General features: G+C 31.6%; 1 protein-coding gene across 1 annotated transcript in view; it reads left to right on the top strand.

Annotated features, from left to right (window-relative positions):
* LOC143066253 (uncharacterized) overlaps positions 1 to 16694 on the top strand; it is a 137708-nt gene that overhangs the window by 107101 nt on the left and 13913 nt on the right. Inside the window, exons 53-69 of the mRNA XM_076239245.1 lie at positions 582 to 695; positions 3742 to 3855; positions 4336 to 4449; positions 5667 to 5780; positions 7177 to 7290; positions 7757 to 7870; positions 8711 to 8821; positions 10204 to 10317; positions 10902 to 11015; positions 12460 to 12570; positions 12737 to 12850; positions 13513 to 13626; positions 14162 to 14275; positions 14795 to 14908; positions 15157 to 15270; positions 15593 to 15710; positions 16185 to 16188. Coding sequence (XP_076095360.1) covers positions 582 to 695; positions 3742 to 3855; positions 4336 to 4449; positions 5667 to 5780; positions 7177 to 7290; positions 7757 to 7870; positions 8711 to 8821; positions 10204 to 10317; positions 10902 to 11015; positions 12460 to 12570; positions 12737 to 12850; positions 13513 to 13626; positions 14162 to 14275; positions 14795 to 14908; positions 15157 to 15270; positions 15593 to 15710; positions 16185 to 16188 — 1826 coding nt within the window. The remainder of the gene's footprint in view (positions 1 to 581; positions 696 to 3741; positions 3856 to 4335; positions 4450 to 5666; positions 5781 to 7176; positions 7291 to 7756; positions 7871 to 8710; positions 8822 to 10203; positions 10318 to 10901; positions 11016 to 12459; positions 12571 to 12736; positions 12851 to 13512; positions 13627 to 14161; positions 14276 to 14794; positions 14909 to 15156; positions 15271 to 15592; positions 15711 to 16184; positions 16189 to 16694) is intronic.

Raw genomic sequence — 16694 nt, 5'->3', positions numbered from 1 at the left:
AGTCCGTTGCTGTGTGTGTTACATTTTAATGTTGTGTCGTTGTTTTCCTCTTATATTTAATGCGTTTCCCTCAGTTTTAGTTTGTTACCCCGATTTTGTTTTTTGTCCATAGATTTACGAGTTTTGAACAGCGGTATACTACTGTTGCCTTTGTTCATATCAATTGAGTCATTATCTAATAATTATTTAAAATTTAGCCATTTGAATGATTTATAAAATTCCTCTTGGGCTTATTTCTTTTCCTCCAAAGTAGAAATACTTTGTCAGGAAAATAGGTGCAAAAATTACACCAACAAGAAATAAGTCTTTTATCAGTAAGACAAATAAAATAGATATCAAATAGATACTAGGATTATGATTTAATACGCCAGATGCGCGTTTCGTCTACAAAAGACTCATCAGTGACACTCAGATCAAAATAGCTATAAAGCCAAACAAGCACAAAGTTGAAGAGCATTGAGGACCCAAAATGGCCAAATAGATGTGCTAAGGTAATCTATTCCTGGGACAAGAAAATCCTTTCTAAAAAAGTTATCAATTTACAGTTTCGCATTTTGTGACAATCGTTTTTTATTTTTCAGATATAAACGAATGCTCCAGTAATCCCTGTATAAACAATGGCACATGTCTAGATCAGATAAATGGTTATACATGTAATTGTGATTTGGGATATAAAGGAATAAATTGTGAAACAGGTATTTTGTGCCACATACTTTAAAAGCTTGTAGGTTGTATATGCTTGACACAATTTCTAAGATGCCTGTACATTTATGACATTTGTAAATTTGTAAATGTACAATATAACAAATGTGCTTCGAACAGCGTTATATTCATATTATGATAAAATAAAATGTTTCTTCATAAAAGCTTTTTTGAAGTTTTGCCCAGATTTTTTTCTGGTTTCTGCTAGTTTAATTGGAGCTTGATGGTTCCGGTGTGTGTCCGAGTCAGGGGCGTAGCTAGAAAGAAACGATGTGCAAGCATTGACAGCCTAGCGGAGCGGGGCGAAAAATTTTTGGGACCCTTTTATGCAGAAATTTTTTTTTTTTTCGGTTTTCGGTCATAGGACAGTTTAAAGATGAGCTATATGTCGATAAGACTTAAAAAATTTATGAATGTAAAACTTAATAAATCTTCTGAATAAAGTAATACATAAACATCACATATTTGTGATACAGAATTTACTCAAAATTGTCCAAAATCTGCTCTTCGGGCCTAGACAGAAACAAACTTCTCTATTACTTTAATTGTCAATATTCAGACTGAAATCCCGATGAATATGCAGTAATGCTAGTAACTGTTGTGTACATTGTTGATTGTACATTTGTTTTCAACATACGTAGTACACTGATAGATCTCCATGATAGCACTCGCGAGATGTTATAAACCAGCGTACGTGTTCGGCATATAGCGACCTCCCAACTGATCTCGTCAAAATTACATGCCAGGTTAGTTTCGTATGTCTCAGACAATGTTGAGATTTGTTCGTTTTTTATATTTCTTAAAACACGACGAAGCAGATACAGCGCAAAGAAGCTATTTTCTGATAATACTAGACGCGACTCCACTCTCCAGTTCCCTTATCATATGGTCTATGAACGAAAAAAAGTAATGAGACTTTCCAATACTGTGTTCGTGTTTGCAGGGTGATTGGCTCTGGTAGTCTGTCGACCACATCGCCTCGGCATATTTTCAACAATATCGAAGGGTTCTGATAATTCAAATGCCGATTGGTACATCTCATTCCAAACTGATGAACCGTACACTGTCAAATGTGCTCCAAAAACTACATGTCTTAGACTGAGTATTACAAATTCAAATCTTGTAAAAGATACAAGTTACTGTCCGATTTTGTCATAATCTTCAATAAAACTTTTATTTTGAAACCAAATGCTGTTATTTAATATTTCATCAATTAAAAAAGTGACAACATAGGTGTTTCCTTTAACATTTAATCTTTAAATTTTTTTTAACCATTTCTTTTTTGCATGCCGAATCGATGTGCACGCAACTGCGTGTTAGCGTATAGGGAGCTACGCGCCTGCGAGTATGGTTGACATGTGGTTCTTCTGGATTCTTTCTTGATAAATAATACGTTACAAATCCGAGTCTATTACTAAAAGTAAAATCACAAAAGATTCTGATCTCCAAAGAAACTTCAAAACGGAAAGTCCCTAATCAAATGCCAAAATCAAAAGCTGAAACACATCAAACGAATGGACGACAACTGTCATATTTCTGACTCGGTACAGGCACTTTTTAAAGTAGAAAATGATAGGTTAAAGCTCGTTTTAAAATGCCTGTACCAAGTCAGGAATATGACAGTTTCTGTCCATTCGTTTTTTATGCGTTTTGTTATTTGAAATTGCCATGTGATTATGGACTTTCCAAATTGATTCCTCTAAGTTCAGTATTTTTGTATATTTTAAGACCAAGCTTATTACTATGCGCAAAAATGAAAGACAAGAATACAAAAATTATCATACAACAATAACACAATGACGGGATGTATAAGTATAGAGCCAAGTCATATGTAAAAAGGAAACATAAAAAGACATAATAGACAAAGCTTATTAGCAAAAATGAGAGGCAAGAACACAAAAATTATCATAGAACAATAACACAGTGACGGGATTCATATCGCACTATCACGTTTTAGTCATTAGTATGTCTTCATTTAGGCAACGGACGTCAAATGCAGCCATCCATTCTTCATACATTGCTTATTTTGCGTTCATTAAATATCTTTTATTTGCATATTTAGCTTCCAAATGTTACCCTGTGTCATTAGAAATATGTCCTTTAATTTCATGTTTCAGTGTGTTTTTACAATCTATAATACTAAAATTACGAGGTCCAATTTGTCAGCCGTCATCACGTAAAAACGACGAATCACAGAATTCAACTTTATATATAACTAATATAGTACAAAGGTGTAGATTAAAAATTACACCACTCCAAGCCCTTTTGTTTTCCACGTAATTAATATTGCCAATAATTAAGAAGTTCCGGGTCGAGTCCGCTACCGATACCAATAGTATATTCACCTGTTACCTATTACCTTATCTGTACGTTCCACATCTTACAGGCGCACCACCAAACGTTGTATTCAGGACTAATATGCTATATACACGGGTCATAACCACAGGGTTGACACTACTAAATTGTCAAATTGTTACCTATTGTAGTATTTTAATCAGTAAGACTTTCTAAGATAACAATACGAATACTAAAAATCTGGACTAAAAATAAGGCGTATAGGTACAGTTTTCAATTTGTTAGTGGGCATGACGTAAAACAGCAAAGCAAAGAATTCAACTTTATTTATAACTTATATAGGACAATGCTGTTGATTAAAAAATACTCCATTCCAGGACCTTTTGTTTTCAAAACAATTAATATTACCAATAACTGATAAGTTCCAGTTCAACGGGTTCAAACAGAAAGACTTGAAAGCAGAGAAAAACTGTGTATCTTATAATCGACATGACTTTATCAGATGACAATACTAATACTAAAATAAGGCTTGCGCATAGTTGTATACTTTAATTCAGTCACGGACCCGTGATATCACGGGTGTGTTCTAGTAATGTTTAATCTACACGTCATATTTTTTTACATATGTTTCACCCTTTCAAAACTTAGTTGCATTCAAATTATGTGGCTCCATCAGCGTTATGTCTTGTACTGTCATTTATTTTAAGTTGTTTTGAAAATAACTAAGGTAAATTTACATTATAGATATTAATGAATGTGCCAGAAATCCGTGTAAAAATGGAGCCATATGCAATGATTTGATAAACTTATACACATGTACCTGTCTACCTGGTTATACGGGATACAATTGTTCTCATGGTTTGTATGGATAATCATTTGAGTTAATTTTCGTCAGCACTGGTCATTCTTTTGAATACTTAAATGAATGTAATCCAAGAAGTTGTTTATCAAATATTTCCCCTACCTTGCTTGATATTTTTTTTGGATATATAAACATATTCATTTGTTGAAACATTCTGGCTATAATCAGTTTTGTTTTATGCTTGAAATTGGAATGCTATTCATCGAACTGCAAGGTAGAAATACATACGTAAGTATCAATTTCACACTTTCTTGATATAGTAACATAATTTTACCTTGATAAATTTTGTAAAATTTGTTTAATTGCAATTACCTCACATAAATCTGTATAGTCTGTAGAAATGCATGTCTGACGAAGATGAGATCAGACAAAAATAAAAGGTGAATTTATATGTATTTTGCATACAAATTCTGTTTTTGATATATAGATACATGTTCATGACTCCTTATTTTTACATAACATGCCATTTTGAATAGATATTGATGAATGCGACAGTTCTCCTTGCCAGCATAGTTCTACCTGTCATGACCAGGTGAACGGATTTGTCTGTCAGTGTTCCTCGGGATATACTGCAAACTTTTGTGAAACAGGTACTTTTATTGTTATGCAGGATTTTTAATGTTAATAACATTTTCTTATCATTGCCTAATATTGCACTTTTGCAACTTTTAACCTTTACCATTGCGACAAAAAAGGTATTTTGAAGAATATTGTATTTAAGAATAATGAAAAACCCTTATATCTATATAAAAATGTTGTTTCCTTTGTTTTAATTTTAATTTTGATTTTTGATTTTGATTTTTAACCGGATTTTTGTGACAAAAATGTCGGTTATTGATTTGGGGATGTACGGCGGGCGGCCGGGCGGTCGGGCAGTCGGGCGGTCGGCCGGTCGGGCGGCCGGTCGGGCGGCAATCAAATGTTGTCCATGCATTAACTCATGAATCGTTCTGCCAAAGCTTTTAAAATTTTAATATGTTGTTACTGACAACTAAATGAAGGTCAAGTTCAATAATGGCGATTTAGACTTTTACCGTTCAGGAGTTATGGTTCTTGAAAGATTGAAAAATGGAGTTTTCAGTCGTGTCCGTGCATTTACGCATGAACTGTTCTACCAAAGCTTCCCAAATTTTAATATGTTGTTACTGATGACAAAATGGAGGTCAAGTTCAATAATGACGATTTTGACCTTTACCGTTCGGGAGTTATGGTTCTTGAAAGATTGAAAAATGGAGTTTCCAGTTGTGTCCGTGCATTTACGCATGAACTGTTCTACCAAAGCTTCCCAAATTTTAATATGTTGTAACTGATGACAAAATAGAGGTCAAGTTAAATAATGACGATTTTGACTTTTACCGTTCAGGAGTTATGGTTCTTGAAAGATTGAAAAATGGTGTTTCCAGTCGTGTCCGTGCATTTTCTCATGAACCATTCAACCAAAGCTTTTGAAATTTGTATATGTTTTTACTGATGACAAAATAGAGGTCAAGTTCAATAATGAAGATTTTGACTTTTACCGTTCAGGTGTTATGGTTCTTGAAAGATTGTAAAATTGCGTTTCCATTCACGTTGTTGCATTTACTCATGAACCATTCAATCTAAGCTTTTCAAATTTTAATATGTTGATACTGATGACAAAATGGAGGTCAAATTTGATATTAACGATTTTCACTTTCACCATTCATCAGTAATGGTTCTTGTGATATTTCCAGGACACAAATAAATATTAATAAATCCGGTTTGCTGTCGTTGTGACAGCCTCTTGTTAATTTTGATTTTTAATTTTATTCTTGTTTTTCACTTCAAGATATTGATGAATGCAAAAGTAGTCCGTGTATAAATGGAGGAATGTGTCATGACTTGATCAATAATTACAACTGTTCCTGTTTACCTGGCTATAGTGGACGAAATTGTGATGGAAGTAAGTACAGAATTAGAAGTCATTATTTTTCCATAATACCCTGTATCCGTCGTAATTGCGCTATTGAACTTCAAGCAGAAAAGAATTAAAAAAATTAAAAGGGGAAGTCTTTAAAAAATAACAAAATAAAAGAATACGAATATTTATTGACTTTGCTCCTAGTGTTGACGAGGTTGAAAAAAAATCATATTTACTCAAAAACAATAAATCAATCCTAAACTAAAAAAGAAAGAAAACATTATTTTGAAGGGCAAACTATGGTCATTGATCTTTTTTTAAGGAAAAGCGTATAAAACTGACACTCTTTGTCTTCTAATATTTCTGCTAATCAAAATTTACATTTGTGAAACATGCAAAAATGAAACAATGAAAGTGTGAAGAAAAAAAACTTAAACTTTCTAGCCTAAGAGCATAAAGCCTATAAAACAATTTTTCAGAAAATCTTTGTTTAGGGGCAAATAAGATATTAGAATGAAATTTATCATCGATACCAGGCTTAAGATTGTGTACTCAAAGCTTGGCTTGTGTCTACAGGAAACTCATCAATGATACTCGAATGCAAAATTTGGAAAACCAAATAAAATTTAACTTGAAGAGTAGAATATTATCATAAAGCGATAAAAATCAAAATGTATTCACTAAACCTGGATTTCTGAAAATTTGGTATAAATTTTCCAAAGTGTTTTATATTGACATACATGTATGCTCCAATCTCAAATTGACCGACATTGTGATCTGACAACTTCAGATGTGTTTCAGATATAGATGAGTGTTCAAACCAACCATGTCAATACGGTGGTCGCTGTATAGACAAAATTAATGATTATGACTGTGTTTGTCATTCTGGTTATACAGACAAAAATTGTTCTACAGGTACTCTGTAATGTTATATAAGTAAATATTGATATATATTTGAATCTATCTGACTATTGAACAGCAGTATACTATTGTTGCCTTTATTTATGATAGCAACAGTTACCGATGAAGGTGAAGCAAAAAGAAATGAAACATATTTTGTCTATCTGATAAGAAAAAACATGCAACACAGAACACGAATGAGGATGGTTGTTAGGAAAACAAACACAAAACTATGCGGAATTCTGCTTCTGCTGCTAGAAATGAATAATGTGTCGGTACCGTCCTTGCAATACATTGGGTGGTGCTCACAATTCTCAAAAAAAAAACTTTGATATATTTACTAACCTTGATTTCTTTGAGTTTATTTCGCTGGTAGCATGCTACAACAGCGTAAATTCCATAGCCGACACCCCGAAAATGGTGTCAGAATGTTAGAAATTGTTTCGATACATTTTCATCAAAAGATTGTATTCTGTAGCTGTCAATTCTTTCGACCTGATGATGCAGTCTCTTAAAATGAAAAATTTTCTTTATGCAGATATAAACGAATGTTCCGTCAACCCTTGTATGAACAACGGTACATGTGTAGATCAAATCAATGGATACATTTGTGTTTGTGATTCAGGGTATACTGGAATGGATTGTGAAACAGGTATGTATGTGTAATACAGGTTATCAATACCTTATGTTTTCAATGTTTCTGATTCTATTTTAGATAGATTCCAAGTATGTGATTTTTATGCCCCACCTACGAAAGTAGAGGGGCATTATGTTTTCTGGTCTTTGGGTTTGTTCGTCTCTCCGTCCTTCCGTCTGTTCGTTCGTCTGTCCCGCTTCAGGTTAAATATTTGGCCAAGGTAGTTTTTTACGAAGTTGAAGTCCAATCAACTTGAAACTTAGTATACATGTTCCCTGTGATGTGATCTTTCTAATTTAAATGCCAAATTAGAGTTTTGACCCAAATTTCACGGTTCACTTAACATAGAAAATGATAGTGCGAGTGGGGCATGTGTGTACTATGGACACATTCTTGTCAGATTTATTGTGACTTTAAATCATTACTTTGCATGACCATGCACCAAACTAATCCGATTTAAAAATCCAATTTGTTATAACAGATATCAACGAATGTGCAAGAGGTCCTTGTAAGAATGGAGCCACATGTAATGACTTGATCAACTTGTATACATGTACTTGTTTGCCTGGTTACACTGACTATAACTGTACCATAGGTTTGTAATTTTAAGAACAAATATGTAGTTAAATTTATTTTGTCATACATGTTTATTTGAAATTGTTTGGATCGTATTTTTCTCAGCTTGACGATAAGAAATGCAGGAAGAATAAATAATCGAATAGGTTCTTTTTCAAAAAGAAAATAACATCAGTCTACTTAACAATTTGAGCATATGTACTCAACTTATTCCAAAAGTAGTTGTATAAAATGTTTACATTGTTAGTAAACCCCGTTATCGCTGTACCTATATATTATGAAAACATATCAAATGTATGATTAATTCGGTTTCACAGTCCTTATATTTGTTAACATCTCGTTTTACATGAGATACAAATAGGATAAAAAGATACTAAAGAGCAATCATTATAAAGATGCTTCGCATCAATAAAGAAATGATACCAATGTAGTTTTTTACAAAATATAACACATAACGAACAAAACAAAAGGTCGAGCAGCAAGAATCCTGCCACTATCCCGGTTGAACTAAAATGCTGAGTAAGTTCGAGATGTTCTTCTACTCTACTGAACACATCATATTACTTTTGACAAGTAATAACTGTCGACAAGACACATTCTTCAAAGTTCAAGACGATAAATAGAGACTTTTTAGCTAGATGGTAATACTAGTACTAGTACTTCTTATTCGCAAATATTGTAACAACAAATGTGATCTTGCTTAAACAATGCTATGGTAGTGTTTACTGCTATGAAATATAGATTAATATATAATATATAAGATAAAGTACTGAATCGTTTACAAGAATTATTATCAATTTGTAATGCGTTCATACATTCTTTGTATTGCTCTCTATAGTAATAATTTAATGTTTTACAGAAATTGATGAATGTTTGAGTAACCCGTGTCACAATGGTACTTGTGAGGACCAAATCAACAGTTATAGATGTCGTTGTTCTCCAGGATATACAGGAACATATTGTGATAAAGGTAACCATTATAATTTACTTTCTGTTGTTATGCCTCATTTTATGGGCATTATGTTTTCTGGTCTGTGCGTCCGATCGTCTGTCTGTCCCGCTTCAGGTTAAAGTTTTTGGTCGAGGTAGTTTTTGATGAAGTTGAAGTCAAATCAACCTGAAACTTAGTAATCATGTTCCCTATGATATGATCTTTTTAATTGTAATGCCAAATTAGGGATTTTACCCCATTTTTACAGTCAACTGAATATAGAGAATGATAGTGCGGACGGGGCATCCGTGTACTGGGGACACATTCTTGTTTTTATCTCATCAGTAACGGAATTAAATGTTAAACCTTTTTTATTGCAGAAAATATCATTCGTATATTTTAGTGTAAACTGAATTTGTTTTTTCAATTATTCTTTTTATTGATATTGAGGTCTTGAAAGATTTTATTTTAAAAGTTGAGAATATTGTTTTTATTCATAATATGAATTATGAATGTCGAACATACAGAACTCATTCATACGCGGAAACTTCTACAAAAAAAAATTCCACAGTACAAATTCATGCAAATGATCATGTGTCACTTTCATCAGAAAAGCAAAATGTGTAAGCCGGGTTACATAAATACAATGATTAACAAGAATTGACAAAAGGGCCGTGAAGAATACCTAAAATAACAGACATTCATTTTTGCTTAAGTTCTTAATTTCAAAATATATTTTTAATTTATCAACCCAAAATGTACAAAATGTATATCATATATCATAGCATTGTCTACTATGTTAATGATGCTTTTGGTTTGTAGAAAAGTACGTTCATTCGTTTACCTGCACCAAAATGCTATCAAAGATATTTATTAACAAATCAAAAGAATATGTACAACAAATGAAACGAATTTGAGAACAGTTTAATGTTAGGAATCATGTTTCAGTCAGTCCGTGTATCATATCTCCGTTATCTTTAATATGGTACTCCATTTCATTCTTCAAATTTATATGAAGTTTCCATTCTGCAAATAATAATCAAAAAAATCTGAAAAGGAGCACTATTTGGGGGAAAGTAAATCAAAGAAATGCCAAACAAGTAACTGTTATCTCTTTCTGATTATATACATGCGTGTATGAGCTTGTTTACTAGAGATGCTTTGAATTTGATGAAAGTAACTGATTAAAAAAAATACCTTGATATCGTTTAATTTTCATCTTTAAGGTAGTCATGCAATATTGTAATTAAGGGGATTATACATTAATCACGTCTCGCATCGTTTTTAACTGAAATTATTTCCTCCTTGATTTCATCTGATTGAAAAGTCGAAAGCTGTCATACAAATTATCCTTTGAAGTTTCAAGATACTTATATTATATTTAAATTAAATTTGAGACATAGAATTGTTTTATTTTAAAGATATTGACGAGTGTGCAAGATATTCTTGTGAGAATGGTGCAACCTGTAATAACTTGGTAAACAACTATACTTGTAACTGTGTTCCTGGTTATGATGGTTATAACTGTCAGCATGGTATTATTATCAGTTGTTTACATTTACTTCCAAAAAACAATACTTTATCCGAATAAAATGTAACTCTTATTTAAAATCGATTTTTTTCCCTACAAAAACCGTGTTTTTAGGAAGAAATAAATAGCTACTTGGTATTATCTATTGATAGGAAAATCAAACATGTGTATTTAGAAACTACATTGTATGTGCAATATTTTATTTTTGTTTTCAAAGAGGTTTAGAGGATCGTCTTGTTAGTATAAACATATTTTATAAATTAGATTCAAGTTTAATAGTATATCCCCCTTGGAATGAACATACAATGCAATCTATTAACTAATTAGTACCGGAAACAAGCTGTTTACTCACTTTTACTCGTTTCCTTATCTTTATTAACCATGATGTTTGTAAAAATGTATGATTTGAAAATACAAAAATACAAAAATAGGCCTTCACAGATAGCAATGAAATAAATGTGGAAGAACTTACAGTACTAGTGATTTTCTTTTACAGATCAAAATTGTCATTATGCACTATATACATATATATTTTTTTACTATTGAATTCGTAGTGTTTTTCATACACCTTGATTGTTTAATTTACAGAAATAAACGAATGCAAATCCTCTCCATGCCAGAATGGTGGATATTGCCAAGATCACGTTAACAACTACACGTGTGACTGTAAACCTGGTTATGTCGGATATAATTGTGAAACTGGTAAAACTCTCTCTCACTCTATTATCCCCGAGGAACCAGTAATGACGCACCTAACGTTGTCTCTGCATTTAATCTACCATTTAAAAGAAAAAGAAACACGGAATAGAATGAAAGATTGATCACTTGTTAATGTATTTCAATCATTAAACAGTTGATTTTTGAAACAGTAAAAGCAATAAAAATCATGTTTGCTAACATTACAAACTGACTGTCAACTTATGATGGGTACCAGTAATGACGCACTATAAACAAACCAGTAAAAACCACTTGCAGTGTACCTGATGTTCGAAAAATTGCTTCAATCCGGATAATTTAAAGTTAACACTATTCAACAAATTTAATTTTAATAACAAATTTTGACATTTACAGTCACTTTTATGATCATGTTGATAGCAACACAATTTTTTTCATTAATTTAATTGTAACCTATATTTTATTTCAAATTTTATATAAAATTGTTCAAAATTTATCAAAGTGACATATATATTCCATATACTTGAAAATAAGAAGTAATTGCATTCATAAAACAACATTGACATTAAAACATTTATCAATGTATACTTCGTACAATGAATGAAAAAAATCGATAAACAATAGAAAATTATATAAGCGACGATCATTTGTTCTACAGTGATTCCCGCTTAAATGTAAAACCATGTCACATGATAGTCATATGATTTGAAAAACACAAACTGGGGCAGCATGTGCATACATACTTTTGCCGGCCAAAGTGGATTTAGGACTGATAATCATTCTGGGAAGGGTAGACTGTTTTTGACCTTAATAAAATGGCAGAAATTGCATTATCTTTACTAATTCAAGCAATAATAACATTTCTGGACAGAGTTTGAGGCATCTATGTTGTAGTCATATGACCTTCACCATCATGTTATGAATAGTAATTATCGATGACGTCACATCTTTTGTTTAGAAATATAAAACCCAAAACTAAATTGGTGCGTCATTTCTGGTCCGCGTCAAAACAGGTACCAAGACGATACAAACACACTGTTTGACTGCTTAAAAATACTTTCAATAGTATAAAATATGTAGGATCTTTTTACACCAAGAGTACGTTACCTTTGATTTATTTCTAACATCTTTCGGAATATTTAAATTTTCAACTTTTTATTTTAGTTGCCCTTTTACCTTTTTGATTCGAGCATCTCCAATGAGTCTTGTATAGACGAAACGGTCGTCAGCAGTACAAAGTTTATAAGCCAGTTATCTTTGATGATTTTTTTGTTTACCCTCTGATTAAGATCAGATATTTTATGTTTTAATCAAACAACTTTAGTTTATAAAGGTATTGAAAATACTTCATATTTCTTTGTCAATATATCTTGATAAAATGACTCATGAAAAAAGTAAAGATCAAAAGTACCGAACTTTCAAGGAAATAATGTTGATGATTGTAAACGATTTTTTTTTTTAATTTTTGCAGATTTCCAAGAGTGTGATAGTTCACCATGTGTTAATGGAACGTGTACCGACTTGGTAAATAACTACCATTGTAATTGTACACCTGGATTTTATGGGATTGATTGTGATATAGGTAATGTAAGAAAAGACAATCAATATTAATTTATCATATTGTTTTTTATTTAAAGAAACGTTCACCTTTCGTTCTTAAGCAGAATCCACATATTAAAGCATTGCAAATTGAGATATGTTTTCACATATTTCAATGTATAATACTTCGAATGTTTTTTCCTTTTCAGATAATAACGAATGTTTCAGTAGACCCTGCCAGCATGGTTCAAAGTGTAATGATTTAGTCAATGATTATAGCTGTACCTGTCTCCCTGGTTATACTGGAAAAGAATGCGAAAAAGGTAAATAGGGCTCTACAGTTATAACGCTGGAGTCTTATAACTTTCCCTTTGTCCGGCCTTTTGTTTGTCTGACCGTCAACATGTTTTGCAAACTCAATAACTACAGATGTATTGGACGGACCCAAATGATTTTTTTCAAAATTGCCGATATTCATATTACCTTCTTTATGTTGTCTGTAATTTATTTGGCATTTTTAACATTTTGTGATTCTGGCGTCACTGATGAGTCTTTTGTAGGCGAAACCTTCGTCCGGCGTAAATTTTAATCTTTGTATCTATGATGAGTTTATTTATTGTGAAAATTGGACAATTCCAATTTTAAAAAGCCTTCTTTTTGTTTAAAAATTATAGTTTGTAAATGCAAAAAACCTAACAGGTATGAGTTTGAGACCAATAAGTATGTAGATGTTTGGATTAGAATGAATTATGTATGTCTGTTTTAATTTTTAAATGTTCTTTGTATTGCTTACATTTGAATTGGTGAATTGTTCAAAATATTAAAAAAAAAAAATCAGATCGGGTATGATTGTCAATGAGACAACTAACCACTAAAGTTCAAATGACGCAAATATAAGCAATTAGAGCCCACCGCATGGATTTCAAACTGTATTGATGAAGACTCAATTGAAAAAAAATCATTTGTATATTTGTATTTTTAATAGATGTAGATGAGTGTTTGCAGAATAACTGTACAAATGAAGCTACTTGTATAGATAGTATACATGGATACACATGCCACTGTTTGCCAGGCTATTCTGGAGTGTACTGTCAGATTGGTAAGTTAGACAGGAATATTGTAGTTCATTTTGAAATGGTTTTCAATTTATGTATATGCGATCAGTAAAAAAGATGAAAACAATGGTATATGGTTTAACTTGGGTCGATGCCACTGCTGGTGGAGATTTATTTCCCCAAGGGTATCACCAGCCCAGTAGCCAGCACTTCTGTTGTTTTCTACCTCAGGAATAGATTACCTTAGCTGTATTTGGCAAAACGTTTTGGAATTTTTGGTCCTAAAAGCTCTTCAAATTCGTACTTTATTTTGGCCTTTTTAACATTTTTTTTATTCGAGCGTCACTGATGAGTCTTTTGTAGACGAAACGTGTGTCTTGCGTAAATATATAAAATTTCAATCCTGATATCTATGATGAGTTTATTTTCTGTATGTTAACTGTATATGATCATGAATCTATTCGTAACCTCGGAAACATGAAGTATGCATTGCGTCCACTTGTAACAAAATATTAAGGTTTTAAGCTTTACAAATGTGTTATTTTAAGTAACTTGAACTATGGAAAAATCTCTTTGCAGATATCGATGAATGTCAAAGTGGACCATGTAAAAACAGCGGAAAATGTAATGACATGATCAATGGTTTTAATTGTTCCTGTGCTTCAGGATTCACAGGCTTTTACTGTGATACAGGTAGTATTATTTATTATATAAAACAATATAAAGATATACGTCAATGCGACAGCACACATACACTTACAAAAGCGACATATACAATTTTACACTGTAAAGATAATAGCTTAAAGTAAATACGAGAACATCTTCTTTATTGTTACATTTTTAAAATTATCTGCATCTATGGATCACTTTTCGATTGCATTGCGTCAACGCTAAAAAAGCAGATTGTATGAATAAATAAATTATTAGGTTGAAACTCCCTCAGTAAAAGTAAATCTTCAACGATTTTTTTTGTATATCTTATTACATTCAAATGCTCGAGTAATGAAGTGAACACAAGAAATACATGTTGTGTGTGCGCATTGAAATTGTCGTTATAAATGTCTTTTCTTCACAAAACAAATTAAGTCTCCTCTCATATGTCTTTAATACAGTAATACTATAGTATCACAAACAAAATGTCACATTCAACGTTTCAAATATTAATTAAAATGTCAGAAAATTATTTTTAATGTATTTTGTTCTATTTTTCAGATATAGATGAGTGTGCAACCAATCCATGTGCAAATAAGATCAAGTGTATTGATCATGTTAATGACTATGAATGTATATGTTTGGCAGGCTACGTTGATAAAAATTGTTCAACAGGTACTGTATATTCATTTAAATTACGATGTTTGGCACTCTTGTTTTTTATTCTCTCAAATTGGTTTTAAATGAGATTTTTTTTAATGTTTTGACAGTATGTGAAAGTACAAGTGTTTTATCCTCCATTAAACAGACAAAATGAAAACAAGTTATATAGATATTTTCCACGTTTGCAACTTTTCAAATAATCGATAATAATGTATTCGGAAACAATAAAATAAAAACTATTATTTAATGATATTTTTTAGATGTCGATGAATGTTCGTCCAATCCTTGTCAACATAACGGCACATGTATAGATTTAATTAATATGTACAAATGTAGCTGTTCTGGTGGATATAGCGGAGCAAACTGTGATATTGGTATGGTTATTGTACATTTGAAAAAATAATTAAACTGGTGCATTGTTGGACGACGCAATTAGGATATAAAAAATAATAACTTTGATTACAGTACAGTAGAAAAAAATCAAATGAGATTGACCATGATGAATAAAACAACAAACACAGAAACAATAGGAAAATGATTGATAGATCATACAATTGGTTTTTGAAATGCTCATTAAATTTTCATAGTTGTGAACTATATGTTTAAATTGCCTGTTTATTAATTTGTTTAGTTTAAGTTTCAAAATCTCAAAATTATAAAAAATTTAGAATATTATTTTCAATGATTTTATTGTAGATATAAATGAATGTGCAAGTAATCCGTGTCAGCATGGTGGTAAATGTAATGACCTTATTGCTGTGTATAATTGCACGTGTCCCCCTGGTTACATGGGATATAACTGTCAATCAGGAAAGTAGTCTTCGGTTCAAGTAGTCTTCGGTGTCGGTTCTTTCTCACTACGCATGACCTTTGATATATCATTATTATAATATACATATATATTAATCTCATTAATGTGTACAACTGTACTTGTCCTGGTCATACGGGATATAACTGTCAATCAGGAAAGTAGTCTTCGGTTACGGTTCTTTCTTATTAAGCATGACCTTAGATATATCATAATTATAATATACATATATTTCATACTATTTTCTCTTTTAAAATATACTCAAGGATCCTCTTTGCATGTAAATATTAATACCTTTCCATCCTTAAAATGTGCTCTGTCTTTTAACACTTTTATAGATATAGATCAATTATTAGATGGTTTTCGACTGTTTTCTCCTCTTTGGTCGACTCGGGTTGTTGTCTGTTTAACACATTCCCAATTTCCATTCTCAATTTAAAATTTACTGATACTCCTCTTTGTAATATATTTTATTTTCAGGGCAGTGTATAGGTGAACAGCATCTACATCAAGCATAAAACAGATCTGCATGGAATAAAATTCATCATATTAATTTGACAAAATGACTTGATAATGTCTAGGTGTAAGATGTATATATTATTACGTTAGCATATTATATTGTTTTTGTATCTATGTGAGTATAGTTGTAAATGTAATGATCTCATAAATGTATACAACTGCACTTGTACCCCTGGTTATACGGGATATAACTTTCAAACAGGAAAGTAGTCTTTGGTTAAAGTAGTCTTCGGTGTCGGTTCTTTCTTACTATGCATGACTTTATACATAATATAATTATAATATTCATATAATTCATACTATTATCTCTTTCAATAAATATTCAACTTACAGATCAACTTTGTAGTTAAATATAAATACCTTTCTAACCTTTAAATATGCTTTATCTTTTTAAAGAAATAGATATAGATATAGATTTATTAGACTGTTTTTCATACCTAATACTACTCTTTGCCATGTATTTTATTTTCA

Source organism: Mytilus galloprovincialis, chromosome 3 (genome assembly GCF_965363235.1).
Source record: "Mytilus galloprovincialis chromosome 3, xbMytGall1.hap1.1, whole genome shotgun sequence".
Lineage (NCBI taxonomy): Eukaryota > Metazoa > Mollusca > Bivalvia > Mytilida > Mytilidae > Mytilus > Mytilus galloprovincialis.
The sequence above is the reverse complement of the archived record's forward strand: the minus strand, read 5'-3'. Positions and strand labels throughout refer to the sequence as shown.